Source organism: Musca autumnalis, unplaced genomic scaffold (assembly GCF_047663935.1).
Source record: "Musca autumnalis isolate F117 unplaced genomic scaffold, ASM4766393v1 scaffold_1, whole genome shotgun sequence".
Taxonomy (NCBI): Eukaryota; Metazoa; Arthropoda; class Insecta; order Diptera; family Muscidae; genus Musca; species Musca autumnalis.
In genome coordinates, this window is record NW_027411644.1 from 57,154,005 (window position 1) to 57,176,311 (window position 22,307).

The 22,307-nt window shown below is 39.8% G+C and overlaps 1 protein-coding gene across 2 annotated transcripts; it reads right to left on the minus strand.

The window, feature by feature from the left end:
* Positions 1-1,254: 1,254 nt before the first annotated feature.
* On the minus strand, positions 1,255-22,125 carry Ubc6 (ubiquitin conjugating enzyme 6). 2 transcript variants are annotated; one of them, XM_073975202.1, is made up of 3 exons: positions 21,653-22,125; positions 2,690-2,975; positions 1,255-2,608 (listed from the first exon to the last, which is right to left on the minus strand). In XM_073975202.1, the coding sequence occupies exons 1-3, from the start codon at positions 21,694-21,696 to the stop codon at positions 2,483-2,485; spliced, it is 456 nt and encodes a 151-aa protein (XP_073831303.1). In that variant the 5' UTR covers positions 21,697-22,125; the 3' UTR covers positions 1,255-2,482. The 2 variants fall into 2 exon arrangements, with proteins under 2 accessions (XP_073831303.1, XP_073831314.1); XM_073975213.1 differs by lacking the exon at positions 21,653-22,125 and adding an exon at positions 5,065-5,293 and having other exon boundaries at positions 2,690-3,938.
* Positions 22,126-22,307: the final 182 nt, after the last annotated feature.

Consider the following 22,307-nt stretch of genomic DNA (forward strand, 5'->3'; position numbering starts at 1 on the left):
CTGGTCGAAAAATCGTCCAACAATCTTCCAATGGTTTGCAGGGTTCGTTGATGCGCCAACACAGACTGATACTTTTTCATTGTTAATGATAAAGTTTGAAAGCTGTAATAAAGCTTTCCAAAGTTCTTTCGTGAAATATGAAAGCTCTTTTCACGTGAAACACAGAACATCAATTGCTTTCACAGGTGAAGTGCATATCGTCACCATAAATGCCCGAAGACGTAACCCACAAAACCAAAACTTTACAGGGGAAGCAAAAAACGTTATAAAATTAAAATCTGTTTTATGGAATATTAATCTTATGAAGGCGAGTATATGGGATATATCGATCATATACGAAGGGGAATTAGTTGTGAAACCAAAACCGCTGAAGTGCTTAGTTTTTAGAACATCCATTACAACAAAATCTGCAATATTATCCGATTTTCCGATATGCCATTTCTTGAATAGCATCATTGTTTTTGAACGTAGAAGCTTTAAATTTTGCCAGAGCATGTATTTTAGCTTTATGTATCAGATAACGTTAAAAAACGAATTTCGATTTTCATGTCGGTTACGTCTTCGGGCATTTATGGTGACGATATGTGATGTGAAATGGATACACGGTGAATTCCAGGGGGGTTACTCTGTATTGCGATGCGTTTGCGTTTGGTATTTTGTTAGCGCAAGATATTTGCGTTAACACACGATTTTGACATATGCTTTTGTATTACAGATTGCGGCGGTGCCAGAAAGGAAAAAAGAACAAAAATACTTGCGAAAGGAGATACGAAAAAGTATTAGAGACGCATTTAATTTCCTTACGCATCGCATTTTTCTAACGCATCGCAATAGAGAGTAACCCCCCAGAACATGCCCGTATAATTGGGCAGAGTGGCGTTTATGGAGTCAGTCATCAACACCTTGGATCTTCAGCGAAATTTCAGTCATCAACACCTTGGATCTTCAGCAAAATTCCCTAGAATGTTGTGCTCCCCTTAAGCTCGCATCCACATCGTTTTTTTAAACCCATTTTCAAGCTCTTTCCCATAAAAAAACAAAATCATTTAAATTTTTTTACCATATAATTTAATAATGCTTTGCTTCAGATTTTATTTTTATTATTATTATTTTTTAATTACATTTATAATAGTAATAATTATAAATTTACTTTTAACATAATTCTAAGATTAAGATTGAGAATAATTTAAAAAATATATATAGAAGAAGAGAAGAAAAAAAAAACTAAAAAACGCTTAGGAAAAAAGTATTTCATTTTGATGTGAAGTAGTTGTAAAAGAGAAAAGAAAAACAAAATAGAAAACAAGTTAAAAACTAAAAAAAAAAATAAAACAAACTAAATGCTGGAGAGATAAAAAAGAATTCAAAATAGTTTTGTTTTTGTTTCTGAGAGAACGATTTTAACGATATCTAAATCAGATCATTTTGAGAGAACTAAAGCTAAGAGAAATAAAAGTTATTTAAACATTTTCTTACTTTTCACTTTTTGTTTCTTTTATAATATATGTTTTGCTTTCCTTGAATTTGTTTCTTGTTTATGGGGCGGAGAGGAGATGAACAAAAAAAGGAACCAAGGAAAAGGATTGTGATTTCGATTTTCCTTGTTTAATTTGTTAAACATTAATATTCTTATGTTTTGTTGTTTTTGCTTTGTATGTAGAGATGTGTGAGAGTGGAGTTGTTAAAAAGTTCTGTTGCTGTGTTTCTCTGGAGGAAGGGAGTTATTTGAGGATTTCTTTTTACTTTGATATATTATGATGATTTTGTATACTTATACTGCCTTGCTTTGCTGCTAGGTTTATTATTTTATTCTTCTTCCTACATCTGTTTTTTGTTTTGTTAATGATTTTGCATATTTTTTTTTTTTTAACAATACATCTGCTTTCACATCATCAATCACATCGCTTCCCACCACATTGATAATTTGTAATAATATTTAATTATTTATTGCTATTTTGTAAAAGAAAGAATTACTGCAGGAGGAAGGGGTGGTCTGGTCTGGCCTCTGTCTGAAGGATAACCATGGTAGTTCTAAAGAATAAAAGCTTAATTTGTTTTTTGTTTTCTATTTTTTGTTAAAAATTACTTTAATTAATTTTCTCTCTTATTTACTTTATAAGTTTTTGTTGTTGTTTTAAAATAATTTTTGTTTGTTTATTCAACAATTCTGGGTGTGTGTGTGTGTGTGAATTTGAAACGACTACATTAAGATTTGATTTATGTACTTCCTTCGGATTTCTCTTTTTGAATATTTTCCTCTGCCGAGTTTCTTTTCCTTTCATTTATGAGGGGAGCGCAACAAGAATAGAGGAGGGATTAGTTGTTGTGGCAATTACAGAGATGGTGTTTTCTTTATTTTTTATAAAACGGAAATGATTGTGAGTATGAACTCCAGGTGAAAATGTTGGTTTTGTTGTTGTTGTTGTTTAAGATTAATTTTTATTAAATTAAAGGCTTTAACGGCGGCTGCGACGGCGGATGGCTAGTCAATGAAACTTTGCTCTACACAAGCTTTCACTCGTTTCTCATATTCTCGGCGATTCTCCTTGTAAAGTTGGGCAGCTGTTGAATTAGCTGGCGAATTAGGATTTGGATCACTCAATAATGACTGCAAAGAAGAAGAAGAAGAAGAAGAAGAATGTTAACAATAAACTTATTAAATATTATGTCTGCTTGTCTACTAGCCTACCTGTATTGAAGTTAATATAGCTGATACATCATATGTGGGACTCCATCTATTCTGTAAAATATCCAAACAAATGCCACCATCGGCATAGACATTGGGATGAAATACTTTTGATACAAATCTAACTGTTGGCGGTTTATTGGGATACTCTTCGGTGAATTCTATTGTTAATTTGAATGTACCATCTTCGAAGGGTGTGTCATGTGGACCGAAAATCACAGCATTCCATATCATAATATTATTATCTGTGGGCGCTCCAGAAACACCAGTTGGTGGATCTTCTTGAAGTCTGCAAAAAAAGAGACACAATAGAAAGGCAAATTTAGTAAAAATAAAAAGTCTTGTAAAGTGGGGTGAATTGCAGAAAATCGTTAACATCTTGAAGAAAAATTCACATCTTGTTTAAACGGGATTAATAAAACTGTGTGAATCCTTATATGGGGACCGACCTTTGGGTTTTTAATATGAATAAGACCTTCGGGTCTTTTAAATGGAGGCATAGATTCTTCTATGAAAAGGCGAAAACTTCAAGCCTAACCAAGCTCCTTATAGTCTTTTCGACAAGAAGTTGACCTTCGGGGCTTCTAAGAGAAGACTTTCGAGGCTTCTTTAAGGACACCGTCGGGTTTCCTTTGAGAAGTCCTTCGGGTCTTCATTGAGAACACATTTGAGTCTTCTTTAAGAAGACTTTATTCAGTGAGTAGACTTTGGTTAATCTTCTCATCTGTCAAACGAAAACTTCGAGCCTTCTAAGAGCGGACCTTCGACTTTCCTTTGACGACAAGGCTTTCGTGTCTTCTAATAGAAGACAATCGACTTTTTCAGAGAAGACCTTTTGGTCTTCTTTGAGAAATAATTCGGGTCATATATGAGAAAAACTTCGTGTCTTCTATGTATAAACCTTCAAAACTTCTATTAGAAAAACTTCGGGTCTTCAATTAGAAGAACTTCTGGTCTTCAATGAGAAGACCTTAGGGTTTTCTGTGAGAAGACATTCGGGTCTATTAGAACTTCAGCTCTTCTATGGGAAGATCTTCAGCTCTTCCATGAGAAGATCTTCAGCCCTTCTATGAGAAGATCTTCAGGTCTTCCAGGAGAAGATCTTCAGCTCTTCTTTGAGAAGATCTTTTATGAGATCATCGAGTCTTCTTTGAGAAAGCCTTCGAGTTTTCTATGAGAAAACCTTCGGGTCTTGTATGAGGAGACCTTTGGGTCTTCTATGAGAAGACCTATGGGTCTTCTATGAAAAGTCCTCTGGATTTTCTATGAAAAGACCTTCAGATCTTCTATGAGACCTTCGAGTCTTCTATGAGGAACCCTTCTGACCTTTTATGGAAAACCCTTCTTTTCTTCTATGAAATGACACTCTGGCCTTCTATGATAATGCTTTCAGTTTTCTATGAAAGGACCCTCTGGTCTTGTATGAGAATACCCTGGGGTCTTCTATGGGAAGTCCTTCTGGTCTTCTTTGAGAAGACACTTGACCCTTCTATGAGAATACCTTCGAGTCTACTATGAGGACACCTTCGGGTCTTCTTGAAGTAGATCTCCTGGTCTTCTATGAGAAGAACCTCTGTTCGTCTAGAGAATACCTTCGGGTTTTCTATGAGAATACCTCCGAGTATACCACCAGGTTTTCTATGGGAAGACCTTCGGGTCGATTATGATAAGACCTTAGGGTCATCAAAAGAAGACCTTCGAGTTTTCTGTGAGCTGACCATCGGGTCTTGTATGCGATGACCTTCTGGTCTTGTATGAAAAGACCTTCAAATATTCTAAGAGGATACCTCCGGGTTTTCTATGAGATGACCTTCGATTCATCTATGAGAACACCTTTGCCATTCTGTGAGAAGACCTTCGGGTCTTCTATGAGAAGACCTTCGGGTCTTCTATGAGAAGACCTTCGGGTCTTCTATGAGAAGACCTTCGGGTCTTCTATGAGAACACCTTCGGGCCTTCTATGAGAAGACTTCGAGTCCTCTATAAGAAGACCTTCGATTCATCTATGAAAACACCTTAGTAATTCTTTGAGAAGACCTTCGGGTCTTTTATGATAAGACCTTCGTGTATTCTATGAGAAGACCATCGGGTCTTCTATGAGAAGACCTACGGGTCCTCTATGAGAAAACCTCGGGTCTTCATGAAAAGACCTTCGGGTCTTCTATGAGAAGACCTTCGAGTCTTCAATAAGAAGACCTTCGGGTCTTCTATGAGAAGACTTCGAGTCTTCTATGAGAAGACCTTAGCCATTCTATGAGAAGACCTTTGGGTCTTCTATGAGAAGACCTTCGGGTCTTCTATGAAAAGACCTTCGGGTCTTCTATGAGAAGACCTTCGGGTCTTCTATGAGAAGACCTTCGGGTCTTCTATGAGAAGACCTCCGGGTCTTCTTTGAGATGACCTTTGGGTCTTCCTTGAGAAGAGCCTTTGGGTTTTCTTAAACGACCTTTGGGTCTTCTATGAGAAGACCTTCGGGTCTTCTATGAGAAGACCTTCGGGTCTTTTATGAGAAGACCTTCGGGTCTTCTTTGAGAAGACTTTTGGGTCTTCTATGAGAAGACCTTCGGGTCTTCTATGAGAAGACCTTCGGGTCTTCTATGAGAAGACCTTCGATTCATCTATGAGAACATCTTAGCTATTCTGTGAGAAGTCCTACGGGTCTTCTATGAGAAGACCTACGGGTCTTCTATGAGAAGACCTTCGGAGCTTCTATGAGAAGTCCTTCGGGTCTTTTATGAGAAGACCTTCGGGTCTTCTATGAGAAGACCTTCGGGTCTTCTATGAGAAGACCTTCGGGTCTTCTATGAGAAGACCTTCGGTTCTTCTAAGAGAAGACCTTCGGGTCTTCTATGTGAATACCTTCGGGACTTCTATGAGAAGACCTTCGGGTCTTCTATGAGATGACCTTCGATTCATCTATGAGAACACCTTTGCCATTCTGTGAGAAGACCTCCGGGTCTTCTATGAGAAGACCCTCGGTTCTTCTAAGAGACCTTCGGTTCTTCTAAGGGAATATATTTGGGTCTTCTTTGAGAGGACCTTTGGGTCTTCTATGAGAAGTCCTTCGGGTCTTCTATGAGAAGTCCTTCGGGTCTTCTTTGAGAATACCTTCGGGTCTTGTTTGAGAAGACCTTTGGGTCTTCTTTTAAAAGACCTTCGGGTCTTCTATGAGAAGACCATCGGGTCTTCTATGAGAAGACCTTCGGGTCTTCTAAAAATACCTTCGGGTCTTCTATCAGAAGACCTTCGGGTCTTCTATGAGAAGACCTTCGGGTCTTCTCTGAGAAGACCATCGTGTCTTCTATGTGAAGACCTTCGGGTCTTCTATGAGAATACCTGCGGGTCTTCTATGAGAAGATCATCGGGTCTTCTTTGAGAATATATTTGGCTCTTCTAAGAGAATGTCGTCGGAGAAGAGAAGACCTCCGGGTCTTCTTTGAGTAGACCTTTGGGTCTTCTATGAGAAGACCACCGGGTCTTCTATGAGAAGACCTTCAGGTCTTCTATGAGAAGCTCTTTGGTTCTTCTAAGAGAAGACCTTCGGTTCTTCTAAGGGAATATATTTGGCTGTTCTAAGATAATGTCTTCGGGTCTTCTATGAACAGACCTTCGACTGTTCTGTGAAAAGACCCTCTGGTTAGTTTTCTATGAAAGAATTCTGTTTCTTAATGAAAAGTCATTTGGGTATTCTATGAGAAGACCTTCGGCTTTTCTATGAGGAAACCTTTGAGTCTTCTGAAGGCCTTCGGGTCTTCTGTGAGAAGACCTTCGGGTCTTCTATGAAAAGACCTTCGTGTCTTCTTTGAAAAGACCTTCTGGTCTTCTATGAGAAGACCATCTGTCTTCTATGAGAAAACCTTCAGTCTTCTATGAGAAGACCTTCGATTTATCTTAGAGATCGCCTTAGCCATTCTGTGAAAAGACCTACGGGTCTTCTATGAGAAGACCTTCGGGTCTTCTACGAGTCTTCTATGAGTAGGCCTATAAGTCTTCTCTATGAGAAAATATTAAGATTTTTATGTAATGATCTTAGTGTCTTCTGTTAGAAAACCTTCGGGTCTTCTAAAAGAAGACCATCTTGTCTTCTATAAGAAGACTATAGACTTCCTCTAACTCGTATATGCAGGTTTACTTGAGTTCGTCTATAAAGACTCCATTCAGCTACCCTATAAAGACTCTCTTCAGCTCGTCTATGAAGGCCCCTTTCAGACTAGATACAAAGGTTTCCTTCAATTCCCATATGAAGACCTGTTTCAGCTCATCTATAAAAATATGTTCCTCCAAGAAAAAGATCCTCTTAAGCTCGTCTATAATATTTGTCACCGGCTCGTTAATTAAAAACCCTTCAGATATTCGATAAAACAGCCTTCAACACAGTTATAAAGACTCCTTCACATCGTCTAAAAAAATACCTCACTTCCCCTATGAAGTCGCCATTTTCCTCTCAGGGTCCTAATTCTGGCATCCGTTATCGAGTGAGTTTTTGTTCGAAGACAAATTACGAACGTTCGAAATTTTTGGATTCCGTTATACGATCGAAATTATTTAAAAAAGTTATCGATACATACGGTTGTCGAAGGGTAAAAACATATGAGTTCCGTTTCAGAACCTGCAAGAAGCTACTAATTTTTACTATAATAATATAAGATAAAAATAATTGTTCCAAAAGCATCCCATACGGGACAAGGAAGACTTCTCTCATATCAATGAGTGCACCCCGATTCATATTAGCTAAATGATATGGGACCTACAGTTTATCGCCGAGTCCGAACGGCGTGTCCTAAGACACCACTTGTAGAGAAGTTTTACATGGCTGAAATACTCAGAAAATGTCGCCAACATTACTGAGAGATATTTTGCCAACGTTGAAAATTTTGATGTTTGCATGGCCGGGGAAATCGAACCCACGACCTTCAGCGTGCAAAGCGGGTGTGCATACTATTGCACCACATTGGCACCCAAAAAATTAGTAGATAGTTTCTTGTAATAAGAAATGAAAACATGAAAATTGTATACAATAATAGAAAATTGTGAAAAATTAAAAGTAATATTTACCCGAAATAAATTCCACTATGTAAAAATATAAAAATCGCATTTTGGCATTGGAAAATATATTTATAACACCCTCTATTTGGCTATTTTTCCTACTCTTTCTATTAGTTTTATTGCAAAATCTTCCATAAAAGTTCGTTTTGTGCCACAAAAACGTTAATTACGGCAGCAAATGTGTGGCGGGCAAAAACTCGAAAGATTCCACTCAAAAGTGTGTTCGTTCGATAACGGAAGCCGTGTAATCCAAATACTGAAAATATCGATCGAAATAACTCGATCAGGTATGCGAGAATTAGGCCCCAGCTCATTGGCCTATATATTGGTATGGAAGTGGGTCAATATACCGATTATTAATTAGCAAGGGTAGTTCCTTTCCTAAAATATATTCTTCTAAATAAAAAATAGTGCAAAAAAGGTCAATTAAAGGCCGACACAATGAGACGGCAAAGAAGAATGAAAAACAAAAAACAACAACAAATATACAATTTCAATCAAGGCAAAAATGATAATTAGCAAATGTGATGGCAATGGAAGAAAAATATTCACAATATCATTTTATGAATCAATTAAGGTAAACAATGTTGCTGATGACTGACTTTATATACAAAAATCAAACAATGGCAATAACATAATAAAAGTGATGCGTCACTTTTACCCCCAGTTTATGTATTTCGAAACGAAAATGTGTGCGCATGAAACACACCCAAACTTTAGTTTTTGAAATTTTATTGCCTTTGCTTTTACTTCAAAACTTAAAACAAATTTGAAAAACACACTCAAATTTGGTAGTCTTTCTTGCGCATTCATTTTCTTATCGACATACATGAACAGGCTGTTAATTTTTGTGTACTTTAGTTGAACAAATTTGGAAGCACTTTTCACAGAAATGTAAGCAAAAGTTATTAACAATAATAATAAAATAATTTCTACCTACACAAAGTAACAATAAATATAATGGACACCAACATTTGTGGATATGAGAATGTGTGTAAGTATGTTTGCTAGCGGAAGACAAAACTTTAGTAGTAAAAATCACAATTAAAAAATGTTTGCAGCAACAGACCATCCATCCATCAGACGACCAATTTAGCCAAGCCACCAAATCAAGCGCTAACCAATCTATTTATGAGAAATTTTAAAGTGATTGCATCAGGTGCTCACTCAAATAATACTATTTTGTTTTTGTTCTGGTCATTGGGTTTTTTTCTGCGAGGAGCTAGGGGGGGTTATGTGATGATGTGGTGTGTCAGCAGTATTTGGACTGACTGTTTTGTTTCGTTGGTTGGTTGGTCGATTGGCTAAAAGCCAGACATTGTTTTTATTAGTTGTTGTTGTGGTTTTCTATTTTTCTTTCGTTTAACTTTTTTGTTTTCTTCATTAAAACGTTGAACTTGTTATTAACAGAATCAATCTAAATATGTTACGACGTCGTTGTACTTACAGCAAGAACAAAGCAAGAAGGCGGGGAAGAAGAAGAATAGAAAAATAAATAACAAAACAAAAATAATTGTAATCAAAATGTGCAATATGCGGAAATAATAACATTTTCAACACTAACGATGAGAATGTATGAGCGGGAGTGTTTTTTAGGAGGTGTACGACTGGAAATAATTTTCAATTTTGCCGGTTAAATGCCGTATCAATTGAAACCTATAACAAGGTTAATTAATAATAAAGCATGTCAATAACAAAACATTAAAATTTTATGTATGTGTTCCAGATAACATGTGACGACAAAGTGACGTACATACATAACATAAGTGTGTTTGAACCGAACCAAAGCGGGAAAACAAAAATCTGCAAGTTCAACCAACCAAAATACTTCTTTTTGGGTTAAGAATAAAATCAAAAAATGTAAGGTGATGTGCATGCGGCTAAATTTTGGATGATATTACTTTTAATAATACGGGACAATTATTCAAGTCACGATTTGTGACCTATGAAAACAGCCTTCAACATAGTCAACTATAGGACGGCCTACACCTAGGCCTATAAAAACAGCTTGCCTATAAAGCTTACCCAATCCCACGGCAGCGGGTTCTTTCGTACCGGATTGACCCGGAACCACACAACATCAATGTTCCGGCCAGCGGCTGCCACCTCAGTGTACATATGTTTGTATTTGTTTCGTTTTTCTGTGTTGGGAGCAGCATATCCCGGAATGCCTGCTCCGAATCCTTTTGGTCCGTGCCGGGACGGAGGAAAACCCAGGACCAATTTATTTGTGCTCAGATTGTCACATACGCATCTTCAGCCATATCCAATCTTCGGTGAGATGCATTAGATGTCAGTAGTGGTTGCATCTAAGAGTTGCTCTGTAGTGCGGTTCTCTAACACATTTTTTTTTGAGTTACCGACAAAAATCGGTAAAATTAAAACGCAAAATTATGAATGAAAAATTTAAATAAAAGTTGACAACACTCTTGCTATCGGTAGAGCTTTACGACTGCTTTTTATTCGTCTCTAATTTACCGAAAAACATCGGTAATTACCGAAATTATAAGCATTTTAATTTTACCGACAATTGTAGGTAACTCGAAAAATGAGTAAGAGAATCGCACTACTGGACTTGTCCACGTGAGGGACTACGACAAGGACTATGTTGCTGCATGCTGCGTAGATACATTCACCAGTGAATCCTCATCGAAACTCCCCCGCAGCCCCTTAACACCAGCCGTTGTTGTCCCAATCACAGAAAATGCATCCTTTTTGCAATTTAATTGCAATGGACTCCGAGGTAAGATCGAGGAAATAGTAGATTTCATGAGTCGGAAGAAAATCAAGGTGGCGGGGGTGCAAGAAACCAATCTCAACAACAACTGTAGCTTACAACGTTGTGATGGTTACAACGTGTTAAGGAAGGATCGCGCCAGAAGTGGAGTTGGGGGATTAGCTTTCCTATTGCACCAATCTGTCCAATACAGACCTATCTCGCTTGAGACTGTCTCTAATGACCCGTACATGGAATGATGTATGGGGGTAGCAGTCAGGTGTGGAACTGCCGAGATAGAGTTGCTAAACGTATACATCCCGCCGAGAAATAGCTGTATTTCAGATTACGGGCCTGACATTAGCCCACTTTTGGAATCGTCTGGTCCTGGGGGACTTCAATGCCCATCATGAGAATGTGGCATTCGGCCCTCGGGAACGATTACAGAGGTACAGCGCTGGTTGAGCAGATTGATAGCTCTACGTTTTACACGGTCAATGAGGACGCCCCTACCACAATTAGAGGAGAGTGTCACAGTTCGCCAGAAATAACCATCGTGTCACCTGGTCTGACAAATGACTTCACCTGGCAACCCGTCATTTCCCTTGGATCAGACCATCTCCCCATAATTGTCTCCATTAGCAGACCACCCGATTTCAACACCTCTGAACGCCGCACGTTCGTTAATCATAGGAAAACTGATTGGCCGAGTTTCAGAGAGTTCACCAATCACCGCTTCAGAGAACTGCCCAATCCTTCTGATGTTCGGGTAGCGGAAAGGACGTTCCGAGACATTATCACTGCTGCAGCCGCTCGCCATATCCCTGCAGGTCGAAAACCCGAAGTAAGACCAAACTTCCCAGCAGAGGCGATGGGATTAGCAAATGAGAGTGATGAGCTTCGTCGATCCAACCCCAATGACCCCAGAGTCAGGGAGCTGACACTGGAAGTTAAGAGGCTGGTCGGCGAACATAAGCGGAACAAGTGGTTAAATCATCTGAAGAGTTGCAACATTGGAGCCGGTATAAGTGAATTGTGGGCAACGGTTAAGTCACTCTCGACCCTGGAATGATGGAAGATAGGACCTCAGACACATTTGGCGACGTTATGTTGACTGACTCTAAGAGGTGCGCTAGTTATTTCAATCGACAGTTTGTCGAGCACTACGAGAGTGACAGGGCGAATAGGAGAGTATTACGTCGCATCAGATCTCTTCCTACCGAGGATGAACCACCACAATTTACAATGGATGATGTTGCGAATGCCATCAGGAACCCTAAATCATCCAAAGCGTTGGACCCTGATGGAATGTCCATGGTAATGCTGAAGCAGCTCGATGAGCGGGGAGTGGAGTATCTCACTAAAGTCATCAACTTGTCGCCAGCCACCCTCATTGTTCCCGAAGTCTGGAAAATGGGCAGGGTGATCCCGCTACGGAAGCCAGGCAAGGATGCCAGCAAAAGTGAATCGTACAGGCTTTTGTCGCCCGTACAAAAACCCTTGAGCCTTAGTCCTCCCCAGTATCAGGAATAGCTATCAAGTTGCTGATCTTCAGCATGGATTCCATAAGCAGCACAGCACGACAACAGCGTTGCACGCCATCTCCACATATATTTGTCAAGGACTCAGCCAGAGACAGCCGTGTGATAGAACAGTGACGGTGGTGCTTGACTTATCAAAAGCCTTTGATACAGTCAGGCACTCCACGCTGTTTGAGGACATTGAGCACACAACCCTCCGGCCATGCTTGAAACGTTGGATAGTCAACTATATGTGTGGACGCCAGTCGTACTTGGAAATCAGGAACTAGAAGTCCAAACCCCGTAGAGTGAAACAGGGAGTTCCCCAAGGTGGGGTGATTTCTCCGGAACTGTTTAACCTCTCCCTCTCCTGTATTCCGCTCCCTCCAGGCGGCATCGTATGCGAATGATTGCACGATCCTGGCGTCAGGTACCTTGCCTGATGACATCTGTGAGAGACTGAACTCCTATTTTACCGATCTTACCACCTTTTTCCACGCGAGGAATATGCAGATTTCCGCCACAAAATCTGCAGCCACTCTGTTCACCACATGGACAGCGTAGTTTGGGAGACAATTCAAAGCCGTGGTCGACGGTAGCAGAATTCCGACCACAAACTGCTCCAACATTTTAGGGGTCACATTTGACACTACTTTCAAGCCGTGCGCGCACGCCACAGCTATCTGGGACAAACTGAAAAGTAGGAACAAGGCCGCCCTTCAAGTCCCTAGCCGGCAGCACTTGGGGTACAGATAAAGAAACCTTGTTGACCACATATAACGCGATAGGTCGGTGTGTTGTAAGCTATGCGGCGCCAGTTTGGTCCCCGGGATTATGTGATACGAATTGGAAAAAGATTCAAACCTGTCAGAATGCCGCCCTGAGAACGGCAACAGGGTGCCTCCTCAAGTCTTCAGTGGTCCATCTACATGATGAGGCAAAGATTCTTCCAGTAAAGCAACACACTGAGATGCTTTCGTTGCAGTACTTGCTTGGGTCTTATCGTGAGAGCCATCCCAATCACCATCTGCTGGCTAGATCCGACACATTCAGGCATATCAGGAAGGATATTCATGCTCTAGAGAGGGAGGTCCAACAATATAGGAGAGAACCCCTAGATCAACAGGCATATCAAGCAGGTTTAAATAGTATTCACACGGATGCAGTTGCTAAGGCCATAAGCAAATATAGTGTGAATAAAGTCCTCGAAGTACATCCCACATCTATCGCAGCTTATGATCGTCAGCTGCCACGACAAATTAGAGTAGTTTTGGCTCGACGAAATTCTTATTGGGCGGAAATCGACCACGCCGTGCGACACATCTGCCCAGTATGCGGCATGGGCCCGCACGAACAATTTTCCGAACATTTTCGAACTTTTGTGTGGGAGGTACCATAAGGAGTGCACCGATATAATCCATCTTCGAACTTAAACTAAGTTTGGACAAAATGTTTCCAAAGCCATATTTTGAACCGAATCGGTTGAACCATTCGAGAGTTATCGTGCGCTCCAACCAGCCATACAGACGGACGGACATTGCTAAATCAACTCCAAACTGTCTGAAACGGATTTCGTCCAAACATATTTGGGGTCTGAAACCATTATTTCGATGAGGCACATTTTGCCCGTATGAAAGTGTATATACGCTCGTTAGCATAAATGCTGAAGGTATAAATAATGCTTTGTGTTTTTAAAAACGTTATATGTTTTGAACCAGAGGACTCGCTGCATAAGAACATGGTAATCCTGCTTCAGTAATTTCTGATAAAAAACGGCCAAACCAAATTCAAACTAGGTTGCCTTTTAGTATTTTTCTTGAAACAACTTAAGCAAGAAAGTCAGCCGCTTATGTACTGAGGCCTTAAAACTTTTTATTTTTCTTCCACTTTAATTTTCTTGTCAACTTTAGCCGTTTATTTAAACACAAAATGTCAGAAGTATATCCGTACGTAAACCACACAATTTTTATCAGAGCACCCTCTAGTAAGGACTAATGTAAACAAGATGAAAATGCGACAATCATAACCCTATCAAATTTCCCGGGAACTCCCGGGATTGGCAGCGGGATTGCAAGAGTGAAATGAGTGGGAAATGCGGGAGTGAGTGAAGTCTACCATTTCCCTTGGGGAAGTTCGTGAAAAATAGCTGCCTTTATCAATTTAAATTGGCACTCCAATAAAGCATTGGATGGAAAAAAAATCCTTCTTCATTGTCTGCATTTGATATTTAAGACTTTAATATGTTATGCTTGGATTCAAATATGTATGTATGTATGTATATTCTACATTATAAGACAAGTCAACATTATCAAGTAAGTACCTATTGGCAAAGAACGATGAGCAATAACATGTCATTTTGCTTTTCTTGGAATTGCACGATTTATTTTTCAAATGAGTAATAATCCAAAAGTAATCGCAGCAATGACAACGATATTAAAACAATTTACTAAACAAATGACGCTTCATATGGGTATTTCATAATTTAAATATTTCATATTCAAATAGAGAAATTGATGCCGCCCTTCAACAATCGTCATACTGTAATGGGGTTCAAATAATAAAAAAAACTGAAGGAGGAATGTATGTCATACTAACCCCATTTTCTTTTGGAACTTAAAAGCATTCGTCTGATAAAGTGTTGTACAAATGGCAAATGAAACAAAACGACGTAGGGAAATGAACATAAACAAAGAAATACAATCCTCCTTGGTAAATTGCTTTGCAAGTACTTGATGATGAAGGAGAGAGGAAGGAGAAGGATAAAAACTGATATAACAAGTATTATATTTTTTAATTTAAACGAATCCTTTTTAAGGCATTTTAAAGTTATTTAGGGGTTGAAAAGTTAAATTTAGTTGGATGTCTATATTAAATTACACGAAATCATTACTTAGCTGGCTTTTACACAAAATCATTAAAGTTGCAATATCCATCCTAAATGAACTCGTCACAGAAAAAGGTTTCATGTATCATTGCTATCGATAAGTTATTAAATTATTAAAGGTGATAGTTCAATCTTTTTTAGAATGATACTGTAAGGATATACCTATAACCCTCTTCGTCCTTTTAATTTAGTTTTATAAGTAAATTTTCTTGTTTGTTGTTGCTCACTGTCTGTGATGTAATTACAATCACAACATCTACCATCCAAAATTCATTTTTTTGTTTGTTTATTTATTCTTTTTCTTCGTTTTGTTTACAAGATAAAACTGTTTTGGATCCAAGCTTTCCTTTAACATGTTTCGTTTATTATTGTTATTCGCTTCTTAATGGGAGACAAACACGAAATTGTTTATAAAATATGTGACATCTTAGTCCTCAAACCCTTTAGTTTATGAAGGTTAAAGAATTACTATACATATGTCATATTTAAAGGAAAATATTTGCAAGACATAGATATAAGTATCCTCCTTTGTTCGGAATTACGAATACCCTGCTATGAGTAAGAAGTCATTCTAAATCCGTTTGTCTTTCGTCTATATACCAAGTCATTTCATACAAATATAAGGTGACTTATACATGAAGTTTCTTAAAAGTCCTAGAACGACATGTCCCGCTTTTACATATCTAAGGCTTCGGAGCGGCTATATTTTAATGTTATATTACTCTCATATTGTTCTGCTATGATTGAGAAAATGTTCTTGACATCTTTGTAGAAGCGTGTTCATAACCTTGGCAAAATGTGGATCCATCAATAGACATTGCCTGCGCTCTATCCCTCTGGTTGCAGTGCCAAAGCTCATGGCAATCATTTACTCCCATACATTTCATGTATGGTCACTAGAGACACTAGCTTTTATGTACTTGACGGACTAATGCATAACAAATGCATGTCCCCACACTCGTTCCTTATACAATCCTCTGTTATGACTTCTTCATTTTCTGATAAGAGAAAAAGCGCGCAACCCATAACAGAACATCGCTTGCAATCCCACGGCGGCGGGTTCTTCGATTGCGGATTGAGCTGGAATCACAAAACACCCGTGTTCCGACCAGCGACAGTCAGCCCAGTGTACACATGTTTGTATTTGTATCGGTTTTTTGTGTTGGGAACAGCATATCCTGAAATACCTATTCGGATTCTTTTGGTCCGTAGCGGAATGGAGGACAACCCAGGACCAATTTAGCTTCGGTGAGATGCAATAGATGCCGGGAGTGGATGCATCTCAGAGGGACTATGTTGCTGCATGCTGCGTGAAAACAGTCCCAGTGAGTCATCATCAGAATACAAGACTCCCCGCAGTCGCAAACGCAGCACTTTACACACACCGTTGCTGTTCCAATCCCTTAAAATGCATCCCTTTTGCAATGGACTCCATGGTTAGATCGAGGAAATAGTGGATTTATATGAGTCGGAAGAATATCGTGGTCGCGGCGGTGCAGGAAACCAACAACTGCAGCTTTCAGCGTTATGATGGTTACAACGTACTGAAGAAGAATCGCACCATCCTATTGCACCTATCTGTTCAATACAGAAATATCTCGCTTGGCCTGGCTCTAATGACCCGTACATGGAATGTATGGCGGTAGCAGGGTGGAACTGCCGAGGTAGAGTTGCTGAACGTACACTTCCCGCCGATAAATAGCTGTACTCCAGGATATAGGCCCAACATTAGCCCGATTTTGTTGTTGTTGTAACAGTGTTTATTATTATGTTTGTATGTTCCTTCTTCTGTTCAATCTGGCTCTGGGTCTTTTTCCAGTTCCAGGAAAATGCCTGCTCCGATGGGATGTAGCCACAGATCCACTGGAGTTAGATGAGTAGGTTTGGCGGGGCAGTTGAAAAGGTGCTTTGTATCATGCGGGCCCATGCCGCATACTGGGCAGATGTCTTGCACGGCGCGGTCTATTTCCGCCCAATAAGAATTTAGGCGACTGCAATATCCCGAGCGTAGTTGAGCAAAAACTATTCTGGTTTTATGGACTTAGCAACTGCATCCGTGCGAATGCTATTTAAGCCTGCTTGATATACATGTTGATCTAGGGGTTCTCTTATGTATCGTTGGACCTCTCCCTCTAGAGCGTGTATATCCTTCCTGATGTGCCTGAATGTGTCGGGCATACCCACCAGATGGTGATTGGGATGGCTTTCACGGTACGGTACGGTAACACCCAAGCAAGAACAACGAAAACATCTCATTGTGTTTCTGGAAGAATCCCGCTTTTAGGAGGTCGTAACCGTCTAATCTTAGGGGAACTTTAATGCACATCATGAGCTGTGTCATTCGGTCCTCGGAAACGACCAGAGGGGTGTAGCGTTCTCTGAGCAGATTGATAGCTCTGCGTTTACACGATCTGGAAAGTGACACATTTCGCCAAACATAACCATCATGTTACCTGGTAGGACAATGACGTTACCTTCGCCGCCCTTCGTTTCTCTTGGGTCAAACCATCTCCCTATAATTGTCTCCATCAGCAGAAAGCCCGATTTCATCACCACTGAACGCCACACTTTCATCAATCACGAAAAAGCTAGTTGGCCTATTTTCAGAGAACTCAATAATCACCGTTTCAGAGGTCTGCCCAACCCTTCTGATGCTCTGACGGTCATCTGCCCAATTGGACGTTCCAAGACATCATCTTTGCTGCAGCCGCAGGCCATATACCTGCTGGTCGAATACTCGAAGTGAGACCAATTTCCCAACAGAGGCTGCGGCATTTTCCGGCAGAGGCCCTGGAGTTGGTACAACGAATCCGCAGCCTCTGTTGGGAAATTGGTCTCACTTCGAGTATTCGACCAGCAGGTATATGGCGTGCGGCTGCAGCAAAGATGATGTCTTGGAACGTCCAATGACCCCGGAATAAGTGAGCTGACACTGGAAGTTAACAGGTTGTTAGGTGAGTACAAGCGGTAAGAAGTGGCTAGATCAACTGAATAGTTGCAACATTGGAGCTGGAATAAGTGAATTGTGGGCAACGATTAAGTCACTCTCGAACCCTAGAAAGAAGCAAGACAGGACCTCAGTCACGTTTGGCGACGTAATGCTGACTGATCCGAAGAGGGCCGCAAGTTATTTCGGTCAACCGTACCCCGGGAGCACCACGGGACTGACAGATCGAAGAGAAGAGTACTACGTCGCATTATACCTCTTCCTGTAGACGATAAGCCACCACAATTTACAATGGATGATGTTGCGAATGCCATTAGAGACGCCAAAGTGTTGCGCTCTGAAGATATCTCCAATGTAATGCTGCAACAGCTGGATCAGTCAGCAGTTGAGTATCTCGCTAGCAACACACATCTTGCCCGAAGTCTGGAAAATGGAAAGAATATTCCCTCTTCTGAACTCAGACAAAGATGCTAGCTGAAGTGAGTCGTACATTCCGATTTCGCTTTTGTCGCCCATAACAAATTCTCTTGGAGTTTTACACTACCCCAGCGTCAGAAATAGCTTTCCTGTTGTAGATCATCAGCATAGATTTCGTAAGCAGCATCCGCCTACGCATACATATAAGTCGAGGATTCAACCAGAACAAGCCATGTGATAGGACAGTGTTGGTGGCGTTCGACTTATCAAAAGCCTTGGATACCATCAAGCCCTCCACGTTGTTTGAGGACATTTAGCAAGGTTGAAATGTTGTTTAATTAATTATATGTGTATACGCCAGTCTTAGGTTGAAATCGGGAGTTCACCAAGGTGGGATGATATCTCAGAAACTGTTTAACCATTACCTTTCCTGTATTCCACCCTAAACAGACACCTTTGATATCTTAGCGCAGGCGGATGATTGTACGATCTTGGGGTCAGGTACCGATGGGTGATGGGTCCAAAGACACGTTTTGAATATTTATATAAAGGGCCGTTCGATCCGAAGCAGACGCTCGCTTGCAGCCGCACCTAACCTGGCAAAAAGATGCTGCAGGTGTTTTAGTACTCAGCCGCCCCTAACATGGGAAAACAGACGCTGACCCATGAAACACTCGCTCCGAGACAGTCGCTCACAGGATTCACGTGGAGTACGCGGGGTCGATAAGCCCGTCATCCCTTTTTAAGGAATGCCCCTGAAGCCCTATGCTCCACAGGGAGTGATGGATAACAGAAGAAGAAGGAAGCTCTTTTAATTCTGATTCCAAACTATTTATAATTTTTGTCTTGAAATATATAAACCTCACTTGATAGGTTCTGTTTTATGTCTACCTTCTTAAAGAATTGTTTATTAGTAGCCAAGTTTTGCATCTGTCCATAGGAAGAAGTTTTAAATACAGACCGAAAGCCGAACCTTTATTGTAGACTTTAAACTGAGGACATTTTTCACATTTCTGATTTGTCTGGTTGTTGCTGTTGTAGCAGCATAAAAACCTACATAGAAGCGTAGGTTTGATGCTGGGTTGGCAGCCGCTGGGCGAAACACTATGGTTTCGGGTCAATCCGGTACGAAAGATCCAGATCGCTTTCTATTTTAACCTAAAGTAAAGGCAAAACCAGATTATTAAACATTTAACAATCTTAAAACATTTGAACGGCCAATTATTATCAGGAATAAGGTGGCTACAACAACACTTCGGAAGAACCAAAGGGTTGTCCCATCGAATCCTGAAACATAAAATTAAACTATAAGAAGTTCTTGATCTGCAAGTGGAAATAAGGTCATGAGGTAAAGTCTTAAATACCCGGCCGATAAAGTAAAACGGTTCCGAAAAAGTGAAGACACATATCTCGGAAAGTAAAAACTATACAAGGAACTATGATACAAATATCAAACTGGTTCCAGAGGTGCCCCTAAACAACGTAGTGGTGGCAAAGACCGAGGAGCAAGTGCCGTTTAGGGGCACCTCTTGGATCGGTCCGAAACTTTTACCGTATGTAGCCCTTGGGACCCTGAACACAATGATATCTAGATTTCCGGGGGAAGTCCATACTTCCCGTGATATGGGTTTTGAAAGTGTTCATAAGTAGCCGGCCTTCGGCCGGGGATTTAGGTCTTTCTCCTGTGGACAGGGACAAAAGTGGGCTACGCGATCAAAACTTTCTTTTATATTTAAAGTGTTCTTAAGTAGCCGGCCTTCGGCCTGGTATTAGAGTTTCTCCTATGGACAGGGACAAAAATAGGCTACGCGATCATAACTTTCTTTTAAATTGAAAGTTTCCTAAGTAGCCGCCTTTGACAAGGAATTTAATACATTCTCCTATAAACAGGTGTATAAATAGTGTGCGTGCATTAAAGTACTCTCCATAAGCTTAAAAACTATGATCAATTATTGCCCACGTTAGAATAGTAAAATGTCAAGACTCATATCTCGGGAAGTATGGACTTCCCCCCGAAAAACTATATATCGTTATTTTCAGGGTCCCAAGGGCTACCTATGGTAAAATTTTCAGCCCGGTCCGAGAGGTGCCCATAAACAACCTAAAAGTGTTGAAGTACGAAATTTTCGAAATGTCAGGACCCATATCTCGGGAAGTATGGACTTCCCCCGGAAAATTATATATCGTTGTATTCAGGGCTATCCACTGTAAAAATTTCAGCCCGATCCTAGAGGTGCCCCTAAACGACATTTAAACCAAGACCGATCCGAGAGGTGTAGCTAAACGACATTAAAATCCCATCTTCTTCTGGGTCGAATCTGTTCATCAATGATGTGATGCAAGAAGCTACAAAGACCAAATTGCCCGGTTGTTATTGCATTAATTGGCTACTATATAAACAATATTTTGCTTCAATGATTTTTATTTGCTTTTTGTGTTTGCTTTATTTTTCATTGCTACCTATCAAAAGGTTTGGTTTGTGGGTATCAGAGCATCAGAGCACCACCATCGTACAACGGCGAAATATAAACATAAAACCATTAAACCCAACTAAATCGAATTTCAATGACCTTCGATGGCGGTTGGCAATATTTGTTTATGGCATAATAACAGAAACTTGAGGTGGTGGAGTGCTGCACAAACACTGACACAGGCGCAGCACACAAATTATATCCTTGACATTTAGATGACGACTTGAAAACAGTGATCCTTGCAATAACATTAACTAAATAAAAGCAAAATACCAAAATATCAAACTATCAAAAATCCTTATCCACCAAAAATACGGAAAATAGGCGGACAAGAAGACAAAGGAAAACTAATAAAAAATAGATACAAGAAAAACAGGAATGAGTCAACAAGACAAAAATTGAACAGACTGGTAGGAGACTGTGGCGAGAGAAATGTTTTTATGTGAAAAATGTAACCAAATTTATTTTGCAAATTGTAGAAAAAAATACACTAAACAAAGGCTAGCAAAAAAAAAAACAAACAAAATAGAAAATTCGGGAAGTATTTTTGTACAATAAGAATGTGTAAAAATAAAGACGCCGTTGATTTTTTGTTAATAGGAGAATAAAACAACAAACGATGGTCGGTGGTGAGAGCAAGAGAGTTGGGGTATTGTCTCGTTGTGAATGCCAAGCAACAACAAAACAACAGCAAATAACCCCAAATCTCTTGTTTGCTCTCTCGCCATCTCTCAACCAGCGAGTGATTGGCGCTCACCCCACAAAACACACACACACTCACATATACACTGTAAAGAAAGAAATTACACCACAAAAACTAAAGGCAAAAATCACACGTAATTTGTTAGACAATTTTGTTCATAATCCAATATTTTTTTTAATAATTTTCCACAAATAATTTGTACTATCCCTTTGCAGCATTGTGAAAATCTTACAGGGGACACGAGGAAATTATTTCTACATACCTTTTAAAATCTCTCATTAAACGTCTGCGTGCGGGAGTCGACATTTTAGTTTTTCAAAGTTCACAAAAAAAATTTGTGTGTTGTGCTGCTGCTATCGAAACGACGACAACGAATTGAGAAGACCTTTTTTCCACTTTCTTCTTTCAACTTTTTCTTCGTAAAATGGCAGATTTTTTTCGGGCGAGTAACAAAAAGAAAAATGCAATGCAAAATATCTCCCGTTCTATAAAAATTTCTCTAGCAAATCGTCGTTTTTGCTTGGCAAATTAACGAAATTTCTCCGTTCTGTTTTTATTCCAAACCAAAGTTTCAATTGTTTCTGTTTGTATTTCAATAAAATATAAACTCAGTCTTTGCCTTTTAACACTTCACAACTTCACAAATTACGACGTCCTCCTTTCACGAACAAAAAAATTTAACTAAATTCAGCGAGTTCTCACACATTTTGGTAGTCAGTTTGGGCGGATGTGATTATTGGTAATTGGTGAATTGTTGTATTTGGTAACCATTTCATTCGATAACTGTTATGAGAGTCAGGGATGGAAAATGTGTTGTGACTTATCGATTATTAGTTTTTTTATTGGGATAGATGTTACAATTTTGATTTTTCAAAATAGTCTGGCTAATGCCATGTTCATACCAGCATTTGAATAAC